A 19949-nucleotide genomic window follows, 5' to 3' on the forward strand; every position below is an offset into this window, starting at 1 on the left:
CATAAACTATTTTGTGCTCTAGTAAACATTTTAATAAAAAATAGCTTAATGACCACTTTCCTATGGTCCAATATAAAGAGGGGAGCCATACTTGTCCAGTGTAGTTATACAATGTTGCACTGGATTTGAGTCATTGGGTCTCATCGGTCTCATCACATGGAAGTTATTGAAACAATCCAATAATTTGCTATATTTTTCAATAGAAATTTTAATTAAAAAAATGCATTACATTTTTCAGAAATTGTGTCACATAAGTCAAATTATTATTATTATTATTATTATTATTATTATTATTATTATTTTTTAACTATTATTTTAACTAACATGAGACAGTTATCCTGCTGTATCCTGTGCAAACACGACAATTTAAATACCTTCACATTTAATAATTTTAAATAGATTGTATTTTAGTGTAACTTTATGATATTAGACTTAACTGTCAATTAAAATGCCGGGACGTAAGAAGTGCCATTACCTAAGAAATACCATTACCCACGTAGGGGTCGCTGTTACCGGTATTGATACTTTAAATCAGGACACTTTTCTTGATTATACATTTTCCCAACACCTGACATATTCTCAATTCTCCCTCACGTCTTCAAAAGAATTACCCACTTCATTTTGATATGAATTAATCAACATATTGACAACCTGCCACCCCTCTGGCCCGAGTTGGTATCGCCCGTGTCTCCACAGCATCAGGCGCACATGTTGGGTGTGTTGTGTTGAGGATTGCAGCGATATTACAGCATTTAGCAAACCTCTGAGCACTGTCACGTTGCTGTTTGCTCTCTAACCACCACAGATACAATGCGATAAGCTTCACAGTCATTGAGAAGTCATTAAAAAATCGGTTTCATTGTAGAAAAACACTTGCGCCGAGGAGGCTGACACGTTTCGAAAAGCGTGGCTGGAAACATCTACTGTTACCCGGACTGAAGGTATGCACACCTACACCCTAATTATGTGGCTCTTTAACCCCCTGTGAAGCTGCTCCTTTTATTAAACGCGCTTTAAATCACGTACATGTTTGTTAAAGTCTGTTGAAGTCTGTGTTGCCGGCTAGCAGAGCTTCGTTAGCTTCCTCAGCTGTCAACATATGAGAGGTTCATATGGTAACCATCCACTCAATGACAAACTATACCAATTACACGTGATGTAGCAAAGCGAAGTGACTCTATTCACGACTGGTTGTCAACTTTACCCCGTGAAATGACTCGTATTTTGGCTAGATGAGAAGAAAACGCTGAGCTAGCCTCCCAGTTGCCACGTAGCTAGCCGGCTAATGGGAGCAGAGCAGCGGCTGGAACTCTGCAGAATCACTGCCTCTGTCTGGTTCAAGCCATAAACACTATGGTACTGTACTCAAGTTTAAATACAAGTACAACACTGTAAAGATACTCTGCTACAAGCGAAAGTCATGCATTTTAAATTCTACAGAGGCATAATTTATAAAAGTATCAGCATCAACTTAAAAGTTTTAAAGGAACACGTACCCATTATTCAGAATGCACGTTTTTAGAATGATCAGTGAAGGAATAAGTCGTTAGACCTTTAATTGAGTAAAAGTAGTAATACAACATTCTAAAAGTACTTTATTACAAGTTCAAATCATGCATTTAAAACATTACTGAAGTTGTAAATGGCCAGTTAAAGTAATGCATTAACTCTTATAGGCTACAAGTGAGTTCAAAATGATAAAAACATAAATAAAAGTACAGAAGAATAATCAGTGGTGTGAAAAGTACTTTTGCCTAAATAAAAGTAGTAATACCACAGTTTAAAAGTACTTACCTAAAGTAAAATACTTATTTTCTTTTTACATAAGGGCTTATCTAAGTAATCAGATTATTAACTAAACTACATTTTTATTGTATTTGACTTTTTCTTATATAATGGTATTTTATTGCATGTATCAGGTGGATTTAATTTAAAATAAATGTTATCAGATAAGTAATCAGAATACCAAGAATTAAGAACTTTTACTCAAGTATAGTACTTTTATTTGTTGTTAATTAATGCAACTCCACTATAATTTTGTGATCTGAAAAGAAAGCAGAAACTACAAACGCCCAATAAATGTAGTCGACATGCAATATTTTCCTGTAAATGTACTGTAGGAGTACTGTATGCAGGTCTTTAAAATAAAATACTCAAGTAAACAAGAAGTATGTCATCATAAGAACATGTACTTGTGTTAATTGCATTCTCTGCAAAAATGAAATGGTTTTATTGATGAAAAAGTGTCAAACATGCAGAAAAACTTGAATTTCGAGAGGACCTACGAACCTGAACACATTTCTGATTCTTGTCTTTCCTCTCTGCATTTTGAAGCTGAAGTTGAAACTTGCTTCAAGAAAGAGTTATAACAGAGAAAAACATTCGTCCAATGGAAGTGATTGCCCAACTCCATTAGAGACGAATATAAAAAAAAACATGATTTATTAATTTTGTTGCGGAGTCTTTGTTTTGAAATGTCTCTCTTTTGTCTTTTCCCATCAGGCTTTGCGGCTCGCTGTGCGCCACCATGAGTTCGAAGGTGTGCAGGAACTGTGGCAGCACGGACATCGACGTGGACCAGGCCCGCGGAGATGCCGTCTGCATGACCTGCGGCTCCGTGCTGGAGGACAACATCATCGTCTCCGAGGTGGAGTTCGTGGAGACGGGGGGCGGAGGCTCGTCGGCCGTTGGACAGTTTGTCTCCTCGGAGGGTGAGAGTCACTGACTAGAGCCGCACAATTAATCAAAATGTTATTGCAATATAAACTAGTGCAGTATGAAATGAAGTATTGTGGAGCAGCAGACATATCGCAGCCTGCAAATCTTGATGAACAGTTTTAACAATACAAATGTGTTTGGTACAGATCCACTAAAGAAACACAGACCATAATAATTGGATACATTTTTTTAATAATAACGTGAATAATGTTTCAAAAATGATCATTCCCTCCAATATCGGGCAATTGCAATATCAGTCAAAAATAATCGCAATCGTGTCGAAGGGGATATCCAACATATTTAATGCAAGATTTTTATTGTTAAACTGGTATATTTACAGTGTTGCATTAGTGTTTTTAAGATAGAAAAATTATAAGGAATCTGTTTTTTCTATGTTTTTTTGTAAATGTAGTACTTTGCTAACTTATTTTATGCAGAGGACGTGAGAAATTGCTATCGGCTTATCATTTCATGTGTTATTCATTTATAAGAAGAGAGAATGATGGCCAGCAAAGAAAACATGTAAGAAACGAGTGACCTTCCAGTGTTACCTTTTTAAAAAAAATTGATTTTTTGATTATTTCCTAAAGATATCTTTACTGGAATTCTTCTCTGTGGTCATTCTTTAAGATGGACCTTCTTCTTAAAGTCATTCGTTTTTTAGTGTATTTTTCTGGGTTTCTTGTTTGTTTTTATTTGTAAATTATATAATTGTTTATGTAGATAGTAAAAAAAAAAATTCAAAAAAAAACTTGAGTTTTCCCAACGGTTTTAATGTAAATTCAGATTTCTAATAGGAATTTAATGAATATAAACATGAATCATTCTTTAACTATCAGCACATATTTGTCCTCCTACTCGTCAGATGTGTGTGTATCTAACACACTCGCTCCGTGAGGTAATGTTAAAGTGTATGTTGTTCCACAGCTGCTTATCAGTCTGTCACATTTACCTCCAGATTATGTTTGACCTTCAGCCTGCAGGACGTCTCCCTCTTGCTGAGCCTGCTCCAGACGCATGTTACACGTTCTGTAGTTCCTCTGAGTGACCACTAGAGTGCGCTGTCAGATTACAATGCAGTACTTCGTGCTGATTTCTGCAGGTTGTGTTTCGTTTTTGCATCATGCATCACTTGGGTTCAAAGCTGAAACAGTTAGTTAGGGTTATCACAAAAATGTAATAATATCAAAGTATTTCTTATTCTCTTTGAATGTAAATTAAATATTTTTTGGTTATGGCAGATTAAACGAGACAATTCTTTTCACACTTTCAAAACATTTTGTCAACTAAACCTGGATTTCCCGTTCTTTTTATTTACAGGACCCTTTCTCTATCATTGTGCTTAGTGGCATATTTTATGGATATTTCATGTTATATTTACTGCATAACAAGAATAGAGCACAACAACTCACAAATTGTACAGTAAAAATAGTGAACACAATTACTGTAGGAGGTAATGCAAAACGTGCAATTTGGATAAGCTGATTCCCTGTGAATATGCAAACTAGCTTTCCTGTTATTTCTAGGACATTTTTATAAATTTCTCCCCGTATTATGATTTTTTGTTTACATTCATACATACTGAATAGGCATCCTTTTTGTCAAATGGATCACAGGGGTTGTAACTTGGTCTTGACTAGTAACCCTGCACAGTAACACGACACAGATTTGCTGGTACACAGATTTGTAAGTAAAACGCTCAGGACAGTTATGGCGCATTTCCACTACACGGCCTCACTCGGTATGGCTAGGCCTCGTTAGGCCTTGTTAGGACAGGCTCACTTTATAGCGCATTTCCATTACAGTTTAGGAACTGGGGTAGTATCTATAGTAACGCAGTATAGGCGGAGCCGTGACGTCATCTTCAATGGGAACCCCAGAAAAACAACATCAGCTGTTNNNCTTATTTTGTTTGATCCAATGCTGCACAACTGAACTGATCCAATGCTGCTGTGAAAGAAATAAGCTATATCCATGTTGGATAGAATATCCAATTTAAATAAAAAAATAACCTTAAGGGACAACTTGGAATGCTTTTTTCTTTTTTTCTCTTAATGCATTGCATAAAGATCGGATCGGGAAAAATACGGTATCGGCAAATTGTCAAAATCAAATGATCGGAATCGGATCGGGAGCAAAAAAAGGTGATCGGGACATCCCTACATCCAACCGGCCACACACGCATTTTAAAAGGTTTTTCGCCTGCCGTCTGTCTGCAGACTTCTCAAAGCATTAATTCATGGTTTTTACTAACCGGTATCAGTATGTTGTTACTTCGGCATCATTTTGAATTACAATTAAATCACGGTCAAATATGTTCATCTTGTTGTAGTTGTAACTTGTAGCCCCCTTGCCAGCGATTCTCTCTAGATTCTAGTTTTAAATCTGGAAATAGTACCCGCTAGCCGGTACTACGCTAAGTGGAAACGCGACCAAAAACGGGCCCCGCACGGCTCGGCACGCTTAAAGCGAGCTCCGCGCTGTAGTGGAAATGCGCCATTAAATGCCCATTAGGAAGAAAAAATGAACTTTTTATAGTCGTAAAAGTGATTAAACAACATGAAGAATCTGCTTTTGTTTTCCGTTAAAATATCCAAGAAAAATAGTTGTTGTTGTTCTGATCCTTATCTGTCTGTATTTTTTTTTTGTCTTCAGGAGGAAATGTCAACCCGAGTTTTGGAGAGAATAACCACTACCAGGGCATGGGCAGGGAGTCCAGAGCTCATACGGTGCAGAGAGGTGAGTGACCTGCAGGGGGCGACACCTCACTTTATCATCACTGTCTGCACGAGGTTCAGCTGTGCATAAAACTGCTGTTTCATCTGTCAAGTCTAAATCCTTCATAATGTAGCTCATGTTAGTCAATGATACTTTGGTGTCTTCCTGTTTTCACGAGTACAAGTTAGGGAGTTATACCTTTTTATATCCACATATGTCAAGATTATCGAAATATACAGTATTTGATTTTGCTTTCTGTTTTATCTCATTATGTCTTTACGTCTAGTTTACTTATTTCTATGTTGCACCTCGCTTTAAGTATATTGTTTGTTGAATTGTTGGAGGTGCATAGAGGACATATTATGCAAATTTTAAGCTTCAAAAGTCATTATTCATACACATTGAATGCACTTGTTTGTATACACTTCAAACATCTACTTCAACATGTATTACAAAGGAGGATGACTTCAGAGGTTAAACATTTCACAGAAGAGGCTGAGACTAAGTAGTTTCAGGAAAACATCCCTAACATGTTTCTCATTACCAGTTCTTTTCAGCCTTAGTTCATGTGCTTTCATATATATTTTATGATCTTCACTTGTAGTGTTGCGTGCAAATGTTCTTCAGAAAGCAGCAGTGTTGCAACATGCTGGATTTGATAACCTCGTCTGACACAACTGCGAGTAATTAAAGGCTTTTTCGGAGGCGATTTACCTTAAATCTTTTTATCCTGCTTGTTCAAAGAGCTCCTACAGTGAGCGCACCTTTAAGTCCCAGCACCAGTGTTTTTCCTCTTTGCTGCATAAGAGTTTGATTTTGAAGAACTGTTATATCATTCAAGTGTTTCTGGGTTACATTTCAGCTTTTTAAAAGGTGTAGATTCTGATCTGATGCACGCACGGTTGCCAGACAGACACTTATATAATATATCGCCGGTTGTTAGGCTGAAGCTGGAAAGAGTTAAAGAGGCCCTAAATAGTGACAGTTGCAGCTTTCCCCCTTTTGTTATCTTTTTTGTGTCAGCTAATAACTTTGGCCTTGTTGATGTATATCTCTCAGGGTCTAAACTGACCCCTTCCTCGTTCTCTGTGGCCCCTGAAGAGCCTTGTCCGTGTCGCTGGAGCTTTATCTCAACATCTTTTATCTGTAAACACATCAACAACAACTTGTAGAAAGAGATAAGGAATAAGGCAAGATGGCTGGCTGGCTGCCGGCGGAGAGTCTGAGCAGCCGGCTACTGCAGCGTCTGATGTTCAGCAACGCAGAGTCACAGAGCTGTCACTGCAGCAGACGCTGAGTAATGAGTGTGTGTGTGTGTGTGTGTGTGTGTGTGTGTGTGGGAGGATAGCAGATTAGTTTAGTCCCGGTGTGAGAGAAATATGAGGATGAAGATTGGGGAATACTTCAGTTTTATTGTTAGTGTGGTTCATGAAGAAGGAGTTTTATACTTCTGTGTGTTTGGTTATTAGAGGCTTTCTTAAAGGATTCATAAAGACTTGAACGTTTGAAAAATGTTTATTTTTAGCAGTTAGGTTTTGAAAATTAGGAATATGCTTGAAATGGAGTACATCATTTAACCCTTAGAGGACCACCACGATCATTTTCAGTTTTTTAAGTTGGAGACAGATGATCTTTAGGGGGAGGTAGCAGATCAACCATAAATGCCACATAGTAGTGGTCAACACCATCGGAAAGCTGCGACTCGGATTAATAATTTGAGCAAATCTTCTATTTTACGATACGATAATACAAAATGTCATTGTCAAAAGAAGTCAGAAATGTTTCTTGCATCACAGCAACATTTGACTGCAATGTCAAGTTCTTCTTGTCATAAATCTGTTATGAACATTGTGTTGTGGTCAGGCGTCTAGTCAAATTTTAAAGAGTGCGTAAAGGGCTTAAAACATTATGATAGAAGGATATAATGCCATCTCCATGCTCTATTATTTCTCTTGACATTTTTGCGTTGATAGCATTTGTTACGCAGTTTTGGTAAAAAGTTTTAACCAACTTTGACCGTTCAAAAGTTGATAGAATTGTGCAAAATCCTTTACTACTAATGCTGGGATTTGGTATGAAAAACGTTTTGGCAAGCGATCACTTCTGCCATGGTAAACGTCCGAAACCCTGTTATTGTCAATATACCTACACAAGTCATACATTATTTGAAAGCCCTCTGTCTGTTGTGGTACAGTTTCATGAGGCTAGGATCATCCTAGAAACAGTCATTTATGTTCCTGTGGTTCCACGTTATTCACAGCTGTAAGAGCCCTCTGATCTCTTACAAGTCAAAATGTCTGCTGTGAAAAAGGTCTGGTATCATGTTGTATCTCCTTTCTTTAATATGAACTGGGACAAAAGAGGGAGTGTTTAGAGGTGCTTGTAGGTGGATATTGGTTTCCTTTGCTAGCCGTTTCCCTTGTTTCCAGTGTTTATGCTAAGCTAACCTAACCGGCTGCTGGCTGTATCTTCATATTTACTGCTCAGGCATGAGTGTTATTGATTTTTCTCAAAGAATTCCCAAAGTGCATCACTTTTAAGTGTGTGTAAAAAGTGTGTCTTCGTGTGCAAGTGTGTTTGTAGATTTATGTCCGAGTCTGCAGGCATCTTTAGGAGAGAACATCTCTTGTTGTTCTTTCTGTCTTCCCTAAACTTTCCCCAGGGGCCGTCTCTCCCTCCTCCCCCACCTCACCCTCTAACTGATTCATATCTGGGAGCACCCCCCCACACCTCTTCCTGTGTTTATGTTGGACATTAATGTATCACCAGTCCCTCATGTACTGGTGCTCTGCTGTGTGTGGAAGCTATGACTGGAATTTAAATGTAGCTTTAAAAGGAGAGATTTACAGTATGTGAGAAAACACACAAACTGGAGCTGCAGCAAAAAGTGAGTTGGCTGGAAGGTGTATGAATATATTGATAAGGGGCCACATATCTTCTGAGAGTGTAGTTATTTTAATCCTAACAATAGATCACTCTGAAAACAATAGCTTGTAGCAAAGAACAAAGAACATCGGTTACCTCTGCATCTTGGCTGAGCTTTGTGGCCTCTTTCAGCTCGCAGTGTTGCTTCAGTAGCACATTCACGAGCTCTGATAAACCCACTGTACACTTTACCTGCTCAGCAGCAAACTGCAGACGGGCAGTAAGAGACGAGAAGGTGGGGAACAATTAGTGTTCAGCAGCAAAAGAGCCAGACATCACCCTCTGGAGTTGAAGTACAGACTCCTTTCACACCAAATGTATTACTAGCACTAGCACATTTTGCTTTATTTCTGCAATTGTAAAAGCAGGATGTGCTTTGCTTGGTATTTTGAACCACCAACATGTCTAAATGGGAAGAGTGATTCCACTCAGCAAGTCAGGCTAGCTGTTTCAGACGTAGAGCTGCACGACTCATCAAAATGTTATCACGAATACAAATTATAGTAAGTGCAACATTTGTGAAAAAATCCTGTAATTTGTTGTATTGAAGCTGTAAACAGAAAAAGCAGCAGAACTGAGTACACTTTAACATTTGTACTATTTAGATTGTATTATTCTTTTATTATTTATATTGGTGTTTGTATGAAAAGCTCACCAGATTTTCATCAGATCCTGTTTGGATGTTTCAGTAGCATTCTGCTTCAGGGTGTCCTAGTTTTTGTTCATGTAAATGTTATGAGGTGTTGTTTTCTTATTCAAAAGGCCTTATTAAAGATTCAGTCGTTCTGAAATGAAGAGTTGCATAAAGGGTTACGTTTTTATTATTTGTTTGAATGTCCATAAAAAAACAAAAGGCTTAGAGCACAGGATGAGGATAACTGTGTGTGAGAGTTCGCCTGTACCTCTGCGTGTTGTTGTTTCACCTTCTGGAAAACCGCCTATAATAAAGGGAGTGGAAACAGGATTCTTTGTGTGTGTGCCAAAAACAACATCAACAAGCTCACATGCAAACACGTCATTTTCAGTGTCAGCTTTCATGTGTGTTTCATGATAACACGTAGTCATACTCATCAGGGGGATTCCTCATGGTGAACGATCATGTAGTCAGTCGAGTGCCGCTCAGTCATTTTGTGTAAAAACCACAAGACTCTCCATTACAAAATATCAAGTTGTGTCGTGTAGACTTGGCTTGAAATGCAGTCTCAACTCCAGTGACGAGACACAGAGTCAGAGCAGAGAACTGAGCTCCAGACGTGGTCAGCATGAGGGTGTGTGTGTATGATGTGGTGGGGGTGTGTGTCATGCTGATGATGAAATCTGCTGGTTTAAGATCTAAAAAATTAAACTGAAACCACGTGGTGAGTTCAGAGCCCCACACACACACACACACACACACACACACACACACACACACACACACACACACACACACACACACACACACACACACACACACACACACACACACACACACACACACCCCATTCTGTATACGAGGATTTACTTTTGCTCATCAGAGGGTCATGAACCACACACACACACACACACACACACACACACACACACACACGTTCCACTTGTGAACAGTGTGTTGTTGTGTTTTGGTGTGGTGACTTGCGCAATAGTGTGTGACACTCTGATTTATGGCATGCTTTCCATTCAAATCTTAAATGTAACTTAATGATTAACCGCCCTACGGAAAACCGGACTGTCTGGATTTGAAAATGTTTGCTTCAATGCCGAACATGTCTTTACGACCTTCCTTCCACCGTCATTTAGCAACCTATCCACAAATGTATTATAAATGTGTGTGAGTTTGAACAAATGTGTGTAACGGCTTTGTGCTCGTCTGCAGGCGCGTGTGTCCCGATGTGTATGCAGAGCTTTGTTTGCAACCCGGTTATGTTTACGTGCGTGTGTAATGACGTAGGTCTGTGTCTCTGCACCAATAACAGATTTGTTTTTGGATAAAAGGGTTACCAACAATGTCAGATAAGATGATTATCATGCTTGTCCTGTACGTAAGAAATTGTAAATCAAAATGGCCGAGCGTGGTCATACACCTAGAGGAAAAGCCTTTTACTAAATCAGTCAAGTCTTCTGTATTATTCGTTGCTGGTATTTCTCCTACTTTTTCATTAAGCTCTGATGATTGCAGACTCAAATGACATGTCAGTTTGCTCTACTATCTCTATCCATTGCTCTTGAGAAAGAAGTGCCACTTTAGTCCTTTTCCTATTGATGATGTTTTTTGCCAGCTTTTCACAGTATTTTAAAAGATGCTCATTTGTACCTTTTTAGAAGATGAGCCTTAAACTTTCAATTTAAGCTTTTTGCTTAAACGTACTTCCCGTTACATTTTTGTTCTGCATAAATTATAAAAAGCTGTTGAACTATAAATAACATAAGAAACGTCTAGGAAAAACGTATATTCTCTGAAAGCACAAAAATCTTTTAAGCTGTGACTGTCCTAGAAATAATAAATTATTCTCATGTTTACTTACTGGCTTACAACTCAAAATGTCTGCTTCGAAACAGTCTCTAAAGACGTATCTCATGTTAAATCTACATAAAAAAACTAAGTTTAAAATTGCAGTTTTGGGGGTATTGTGTAATGTCTAAAATTGTTTGTGTAAACTGACTTGCTTTTTGTTATACGTGTGTCCCTGCAGCGAGACACAGCATCAACACTCTGGGTCACCAGCTGCAGATGAACAAACACTGTCTGGACACGGCGCTCAACTTCTACAAGATGGCGCTCACCAAACACCTGACCCGCGGCCGCAAGTCGACCCACGTCATCGCTGCGTGTCTCTACCTCGTCTGCCGCACAGAGGGAACGCCACGTATCCTTTGTGTTACCTAAAAAAAAAAAAAATGAACTAAAGTAAGTTTTTAGTACAGCTACCAAGTTAACAATCACAATCTTAAAGGAAACCCGATCAAAGGCTTTTAACAGATGAAGAGCTGCGTTTCCTGCATACATGAGTTCTTCTAATAGCTGAGCTAAACTGCGCCGTCAGCTGAGACAAAGTTGCGTGTTAAAATTGCAAACCTCCGTCTAAAACACATCAAAGTCTACAGTTTACTTTTGATGTGAGCCAACGGAGGCCTTTCTTAACGTCTCATAATCTGCTAACGGCAGTTTATTGAAGTTGGGAGCGATGTGTCATCGTTGGGATAATGGGACTTTTAGATTCATGCTGTTTTAATCAGCAGGGCAGCTCGTTGTGTGTTGTCAGTTTGCTCCTGACTCATATCGCCTCCGAGGATGGACGTGTTACGTAAGTTCAGTGCGGACGGGATGGGTTTACCTAATGAAAGCAGGGCGAGGAGGGTGTAATGCCTTCCTCCTGCTGCATTGTTTACGGGGCTTTTGTATGTGTGTGTGTGTGTGTGTCAGTGCAAGCCTGTCTGTTTGTGCATGTTTTGGTGCAGTGAGGACGGGGTAAAAATAGCTCCGCTCACTTCCTTTTCCACAGCTGGGTGAGTCTGTAATGTTGTCGCAGGGGAGAATCGGGACAAAGATGTAGGCAGAAGGAGAACAGAGTGCAAAATCAAAACATCCGACTGAACCTTGAGTGTTAGTTTAACGCGGATCCACTGCACGGAAAACCGGACTGTCTGGATTTGATATCTTTGCTTCCTTCCACTTTTTTTGTCTTGACGACCTTCTTCCCACCTTCATCATACCAACGTTTCCTTCCTTCCTCTCCCTCTGATTTCTGCTTCTTTAATCCCCCCACTTCCCTGCGGAAAGACAAAAGTAAAGTAAAAATATCCCCAAAACTGACACAACCGTGCATGCAGCCATTAAAACTAATCAAAACAAATGTCATGTAATACTCGATCAGTTCTTGTCCAGCTGGAGCATGCTTGATGAATGATGGTACATTTTTCATACTGCATTTGTTGATGCAGAAAAACAATTTGCCTGCATTTCCATAAACCATAGCAGCTGTAATACCTTTATATTGTACTCATTTATGCAGAGATCTGTGAACACAGCAACTTCACCAGAGGAAAGTCAGACAAGGAAATAAAACCGGCTTAGTCAGACTTCACTAATATCAAAGTAAAAACGGCAAAATAAGATATAATATACAAGTTCAAAAAAAAGTTCCCCTCCTACAGTCAGCTGTTAGGAGATGAGTTGAGGTTAAAACTGTTTTGTTTTCTATTCCTTTTTTAGTTTTGGACCAAAAGCAAGATTATTTGTGGTAGTGTGGATGACCCTCTTGATGTTGATTTATAGTTATAATAGATTTGTAGAACCTTATCAGTGGGAAGCATAAAGTTAACCTTGTGACCTGTGCAGTGGTCGAATCTATAATGTCCACCAGGGAATAAACGAAAAGCCTTTCAAAGGACGCGAAAATCAATTAAAAAAAAAATCAGAGAAGGAAGGTAGACCCTCCCATGGTTGTCTCAAATACAACTGTCTTTCAACCGTAACAAAGATTTAACTGATGTTTTAAAAATGCCATGTGTCACTTTGCGTGGTTAAAATGATGTTATTATAAATGAGAGACGCAGCATTTACTTTGGTACAGTTAGTATTTTGCAACAGTTTGTGACGGTGGTGAAAACATAGGTTGTTCGACTAATTTATGAAAAACTGAGAAAGGCCTAATAATTGCCAGGCTGTCAAGAAGATGCTGTGATGTTTAGCATCTCCATAAGACGAGGAGACGATCGTTATTGTCAATATACTCGAGTACAACCAGATTTTTTTCTCAGGCGTCTCTTAGTGCAGTTAAAAATAGAAACAAATAAATAAAAGCAGCAATGAAAGCATTGAGTTCATAAACTGAAAACCAAACATTGACGCAGATACCTTTTCAGCTCGAAGTGGAGCTGCTTCACTTTAATCATCCATTTCTCTGGATATTGAAATAGGCGAGTCGTAGGGATGGTGCTTTCCTTTGTATTTCCTTACCTGTTTATGAACATGCGTCCCTCTCTGAGTGGACCCAGATGTGTTGAAGGACCTGCTGCTGTTTGTTTTCCTGATTCAGGGAGTGGCCTGTAATCTCCAGACGGCGTGCGCTGGGATTATTTTTTCCATTTCATCTGAGCTGCTGCCGCTAATTCCATTGTGAGGCCTTTTTCATTCAGAGCAGCTAATCCGCCCTGCAGCCGGACAGGTGCAGCGTCGCCACGGAGACGGGTCCAAGAGGGGGCCTGTCATTGGCAGAGGGGGGGGGCGGGCTGTCCAGAGGCTGACGGGGGTGTGTGTGTGTCTCTGAGTGTTTGTCTCAGTTTGTGTGTCTATGTCTCTATTTATGTCTGTGTGTATTCCTGTGTGAAAATGTGTTTGTGTGTCTGTGTGTTTTGGTTTCCATGTGTGTGGACTTACTGTTTGTGTGTGTGTGTGTGTGTGTGTGTGTCTATAATGTGTGTATTCATGTTTCTCCATGTATATGTCTCTGTTGGTGTGTCTCAGTGTGTGTTTCCGTATGCAAGTGGATCTGTGTGTGTGTCTCTGTTTGTGCGTGTCTCTCACTCTATCTGTGTTTGTGTGTGTCTCTCACTCTATCTGTGTTTGTGTGTGTCTCTCAGCGTGTCTACATTTGTTTTCATGTGTGCGACTGTATGTTTGTGTGTCTCCGTGTCCATGTGTGTTTCTCTGTGCGTGTGCATGAGTATGTGTATCTCAGTTTGTGTGTCACTGTCTGTCCCAATGTGTTTATGTCTGTGTGTGTCCCAGTGTCCACGTCGGTATGTGTCGATGTATGTTTCTCTGCAAGTGTGTCCTTTATGTGTGGGTGTCCGTCATTAATATTTAGCTGTGTGGTCCTGGTCACAAAGGTTTGTGTTCAGTGTTCGTTAGATTTACTGTCTCAGCTTGCTCACTTCATCAATCGTCACAGCCGGTGTCCACTGTGCAGGTGGGAGAGTCAGAAAATACACTTTTGATAAGTAAAAATAATAAGAAACACTATTTTATAGAGACAGACAGAAAGAGAGAGGATGTTGTGAGCAAAGGTCAGACGCGTCCAGATTTGAGACTTGTTATTTTGTCCAAGTTTTAAATGTGAGATTGCAGGCTTCAGATCAACTGTAACTATTAGTCTGATTAAGGCTCGGTCCACAGAAACAAATAATATGGACTTGATTATGTCATCTGATACTGTATGTGATTGTTCACTTATCCTAACTTGGGAAATGATAATCATACAATAGTTTTTTTACCTGTGATTCTTAATGTTTATTTGCTTAACCTGTTCTCTCTCAGACATGTTGCTGGACTCAGTGATCTCCTGCAGGTACGTTCAAAACTCCAGTCAAATTTGAAGATTAAATTCTTTTATTTTGTTGAATAATCTGCAAGATTATTTCCTTGAATTAATAAGATAGAATAATGGGACAAAAACCACCCCTTTCTTTCTCAAGAAGGCGGATGCCTTTACATGCTCTTTTTTTCTGTCACTAGAAAGTCCAAAAACCTCTATTCGATTAAAATATGTCAAAGACCAGAAGAAGCAAATTTTACACAACTAAACCATAAAATATGTGCCGGAAAACCGGCTTAAAGTTAGTGAAATAAACAGTTTACGTAGTTGCAGATTTATTTAATTCTTAGATTCATCCCTGTTGTTGCAACTCTGAATTTAAACGGGACTAATTTTTGATTGATTGACCATGTACTTTCATTGATTCATTCCACAAATCTGTGAATATATGGTTATAAAGCCATTTAGAGTAAAGAAACCTCTAAACTAAAAATTAACTTTTTCATACTTTGAACTCTTTAATGTCTACTGATGCCCACCCTGTTACAGCAAGCCACTTAAATACACACTGCTACCACAACTCCCATCATGCATCCTCTGCTCAACCACTCGGTCCTGCAGTCATCTGTATTCCAGACTTTCACCGTGTAATTAAACCTGAGTCCGTATTGTGTGTTATATATATGTGTGTGTGTGTGTGTGTGTGTGGTGTTGCTGGTGTGCGTACATTTAGAAAGCCACTCTTGCATATTTAATGGCAGCAAACACGGTGAGTCAGGGGTGTGGTGGGGCTGGTGGTGGGGGGGGGAACATTATCTCAGTCACAGCTGGATCAGGAGGCTTTTATTTTTATGCACCAGCTGTCCCGCAGGAAGCCTGCCCCCCCCACACACACACACCTCCCCTTCCCCGTGGTCCACACCCGGCATTGAGGAGGCTGGGAGTGGATATAAGGAGTGGATTTTGGGTGGTGGGGTTAATTAATGTAGCAGCAATTTAGGCGGCTGCGGGGTGGAAAATACCACCAATCACTCCTTTTTTTTTAACACATCCCACATCCCAGGGTCTGCTTTGTGACATTTTGTTTTGGATGAATGAGGCGTTTAAAGTGAATCAACGGTGGATACACATTATGATTTACATGCAGGCGGTGAAAATATCAGCTTGTTCTCTGGGCGTAATGTGATGAGCTCTGCAAGATCTTATTCATCGACCAACCCACATGCTCTGAATGTGTTTCACATAAGATGCATATATACTCCACCTGCACACATGCAGGTTTGGGAGTTTAACAGGTGCAACACACTACGATATCGCTGCACACTGTTTCATTGCACATTCTCTCTTATTAAAAATAGAGAGAGGCAATTCAACACGTTTTTTTCATGTTGATATTGTGGTTGTAAGGTTGTTTATTTATAGGAACTAATCCTCATTTATGTACAATGTTGTGTCCGGGGCTGATGTACATACATAATTCTATTAGTTAGGTGTTTTTATCTGTTCGACGAGTGTAAGCATCTCTTGCAAATCTGGCCGTTCTCTCAATCGGCGAGGAAACTGGCTTCCAAGCCAATATTATCAAGGATGCTACTCATCGATGCCGCGAAGGAACTGTTCCAATCTCCAGCATACTTGGAATTCCACTGAGGGCCGTCCTTGGTTTGGGGGTAATATTCGAGGCTGCACATGGGTAAGACTTTGACGTACCAGTTAAAATTCCACAATGCTTGTGCACGGACAATTTCCCCAAATCTGTGGCGGAAAATGTAAGGCTTGGCTCTCATATGACGCACAGCTTGGGCTAGCGCTGTTCCAGCCTCTTTCGTTTTCCGAATGCAGCGAAGGTTCTTGCGCTAGGCTTCTGAAGCAACGTGACTCGGAAAGACTCCCATGTGCTTACCAAGTGGCAGCATCCTCGCGATTGAGAAACGGCCTCTTTTCTCATTTAAATATTGGAGATGCAGAGTTGAGAAGGACGAGATTGAGGGGTGACATGTCGCGGGCAAGCAAGCTCTAAACCACTGAGCTATCGCTGGGCCGCAGTTTTATTTTTTAAAGGAGCTCATGTTATTGAATAGCCTTTTCTGAACATTATTCGCACTGAGTTGTATGCTTCTGAAAGGGTGGAAGAAATGGTTTCAAAGAGGAACACATGTTGAGGANTACGTCATGCCTCACAATCCAATCAAATCGCATCAACTTCAGTTCGTACTGTAACTGTCATCTCCGCCTTAAAAAGTAGCAAGCAACTGAAGCAAGTGCAATTATGGAGGGAGATTTGGAGTATTTCATCAACAATTATTTTACTAAACTTCCGCTACAGCAGCAACTAAAAATGAAATCTGATGACAGGCCAATGCCCAAACTGGAGCTGTGTACAGAGAAGGGAGAAGGAGCGAATCAGACGTAAAACTTTAAATAATAAACAGCGGATTTCTAACATTTGACATTTCATGTGGCCGTTCATTATGGCTCTTTGAAGGGAGCCATAAGATCTGGCTCCCTTCGAAGAGCCATAATTCCCATCACTAGTGCTTTGCTGGCTCTTAAGTTGACATTGTGACTGAACCAAGTTTGACGTGGTTTCACATTCGACAAATCAAAAACCAGCTTTTCCTGCGTGTAGCGAGAACAAATTAAGCAATTATATGAGTCAATCTAAGAGCAAATGTCTTCATTAATTTCATCTGTGCAAGGGATGTGTATTCCATACAATCATGTTGTGCAGCTTTAATGTAATAACAGGAAGAAACCAATACAACTTGAATAAATTAGGTATGGGCTTGAGCCTGGCTTCACACTGCTATATTAATGTTTTCTGTTCAGATTTTTGTTCTTCCATTTTGTCATTTAACATGCCCAGGAGACAGTTGCATTTTCAGCAGCAAATAAATAATTTACATCATCTATTACAATTAATAACAATTCAAGCTGCACCCAAGCCTCCTTTCTAATATAAATCTACCTCGCTAAAATAATATGGTGATGTTTGATCGAAGAGGCGTTTTTTTTCTTTTTCTGCCCAACTTTAAAGGATGGTGAGTGAATTCTAAACTTCTGTCTTCTGCCACTGTTATCATATCCTGCTGAAATAAGGCCATCTCGCAGCTCACACAGAGCGAATTGTGAATTGTATATAATTACTGATTCCTACTGGAATATTTCACACTGAGCAAGATAAATTAAATGATACGTATCTCAGTCTTCTTAGTGCCTATTTCCGCCTCCTGACGAAAGCACTGACATTACATTTCTTATTTTTTATTTCATTTCGGGGGCATGAGGGCACACAGTATTTACTTGCTGGAAAAGCAATTATTACAAGTTCTAAAGACGTTTTGAGAAAACAGGCTCTGAAGAACTTTGGCAGACATCTTTTTTTATTGTGTTGTGGACATGTGGTGTAAAAATCCAAGCTATTATAAACACCTGTTGTCCATATGTGTCTGAACACCTAATTTATCATCCCCTCCTGCCTGCCTCTCTACATTATGATGTTGGCCATACTGTAAAATGACACTGTGCTAAGCCCCGCCTAATATTGGTTATTGTTGCAAGTCTATGACAGAGCCGTCACTGTAAAACAATACTGCTTTCCCCTGTCACTCCCTGAAGGCACTCATTGGGTGTGCAGTGGATTCAGGTGAGGGAAAGGGGGACAAAGGGAGAGGGAATTGTTTGTTGAAGAGAAACGTTTTGGTCGGCGAGGAAGGAAAGGGAAAGGAAGCCTTTAGCAAGAGAGAATGTATTTAATTGTGGGTAGAGTCGCAGTGTTAAAGATCTCCTATAATTTGTTTGTTAGGCATATATTATGGGTCTCGGTTATATAAAACATTTCATGTTCCAAACCACATCAAGTATGGAGCTCAAATGCTTTTTCTCTTGCAGGTTTACCAAGGTGAGTTCCTTTTTTTATTTCCTGCTGTTTTACACCTACTCTCTCCAGTACAGGTTAGCTCTGAGTGTTATTGATTCTTGCTAATTGCTAAAAACATGTTGCACATTGTTTCTGATAGCAACTCCTATTTTTCACTTTTTTCGGCTGCCGGTGAGTCCCTTTTTTGTGGATATCTTTCTTCTTTTTGCAGTGTTTTTGCCAGCCTAGGATTTCTTTTTTGTTAAGTGACTTTGGATTTATTTCTTGCTTTTGTTGGGATTATTCAGTTTATTATTAAGAAGACTGCCTTTTTTTTATTGGACATTGACTGAGAATTATTTTGTGTTTGTACTTTTGTTGGAGGTGTTTGTATGTTTTTCGGCTAACTAAACTGTTTTTGAGATGCCACACCAACTCTGTCTAGGTTTTAGTTTGGGTGTGAACTTTATTATTTAGAGGACACCCTTAAAGTATCAGCCACAGAGCCACTCTCTTTGCCAGGTTGAATAACGATAGTTACGTCTGTAACTACGGTTCTATTTCGTCCCTACTGACCGCCAGAGGCGGTGCTTTAGCACTGGATATGTCCATTGCATGCATGCGCCGTACGAGTACCAATAACAACAAAGTCACCTGTGACCCACGTGACACCGGCTATATCAGCCAGTGTCATCAGAGGATCTGTTCCCTGGGGGAAGATGCGACAAGGAGAAGTGTCCGTTGGCTGCTGCCAGACGCTCCACCTCTGCAACTCTGGCCGCTCTGAGTGCCCAAGGCATGCAGCAGTTCATGAAGGCGTCCCTCAAATGCTCGAGACCAAGGCAAGAGGGGCAGCGGTCGTGGCCATCCTCGGGCTCGAGAGAAGCCATACAGGCGCTACATGGATGAGCCATCATGTATGTAGCCGGATGCAGCGGGAGCGGGGTACGAGAAAACAGCCTTCACCTGAACGGAAGGAGTAGAGCCCCTGCTCCTACTAGCCGAACACGAGAGGGGTGTAATGTCCTACACCCGTGTTACTAGCAGAGGGAGCGGGGAGTGAGATCACTGCCTTCACCTAGCTGAGTAAACGAAGCACGGAGCTACCAGCAGAGGGAGCGGGGAGCGCAGTGACGTGCAGTGAGGTTCATGGTTGGTGAGGCACTGAGTCAGATTTACAAATATTATATTTTGACCTTAATCAAAATATTCGATTATTTTCAAAAGCTTTTTTAGTCTGATGCTTCGATTCATTTTAAACAGACCGTTCAACAAAAGGATACCCAAAATCTAAATATTGGATTGTTTTTTCTTAGTAAGATCCCATTTTCATTACAATTGTGGTCTTACCTTGACTTGAAGATTAAGTCCATGCTCTCCTTCTGGACAACAATCTCTATTAGTTTGTTGTAAAAGTCCTGCTTATCTTCCTGTAATTTCAAAAGTCTAGTTTGTTGTTTGTGTCTCGTCTCTGCGTAGAATAACAGTAGCAA

The 19949-nt window shown here is 40.0% G+C and overlaps 1 protein-coding gene across 1 annotated transcript; it reads left to right on the top strand.

The window, feature by feature from the left end:
- Nucleotides 1-687: 687 nt before the first annotated feature.
- LOC104965456 (transcription factor IIIB 90 kDa subunit-like) lies at nt 688-19365 on the top strand. The gene is made up of 6 exons (XM_010794412.1): nt 688-941; nt 2503-2711; nt 5374-5457; nt 11034-11207; nt 14600-14630; nt 19176-19365. The coding sequence occupies exons 2-6, from the start codon at nt 2528-2530 to the stop codon at nt 19363-19365; spliced, it is 663 nt and encodes a 220-aa protein (XP_010792714.1). The 5' UTR covers nt 688-941; nt 2503-2527.
- Nucleotides 19366-19949: the final 584 nt, after the last annotated feature.

This window comes from Notothenia coriiceps, unplaced genomic scaffold, assembly GCF_000735185.1.
Source record: "Notothenia coriiceps isolate Sejong01 unplaced genomic scaffold, NC01 NC01_scaffold00037244, whole genome shotgun sequence".
NCBI classification, from domain to species: Eukaryota; Metazoa; Chordata; class Actinopteri; order Perciformes; family Nototheniidae; genus Notothenia; species Notothenia coriiceps.

Coding starts and splice junctions, on each gene's coding strand:
- LOC104965456 (XM_010794412.1), top strand. CDS start 2,528: ATGAGTTCGAAGGTGTGCAGGAACTGTGGCAGCACGGACATCGACGTG. Junction 2,712..5,373: donor ACAGTTTGTCTCCTCGGAGG/GTGAGAGTCACT, acceptor TTTTGTCTTCAG/GAGGAAATGTCAACCCGAGT. Junction 11,208..14,599: donor CCGCACAGAGGGAACGCCAC/GTATCCTTTGTG, acceptor GTTCTCTCTCAG/ACATGTTGCTGGACTCAGTG.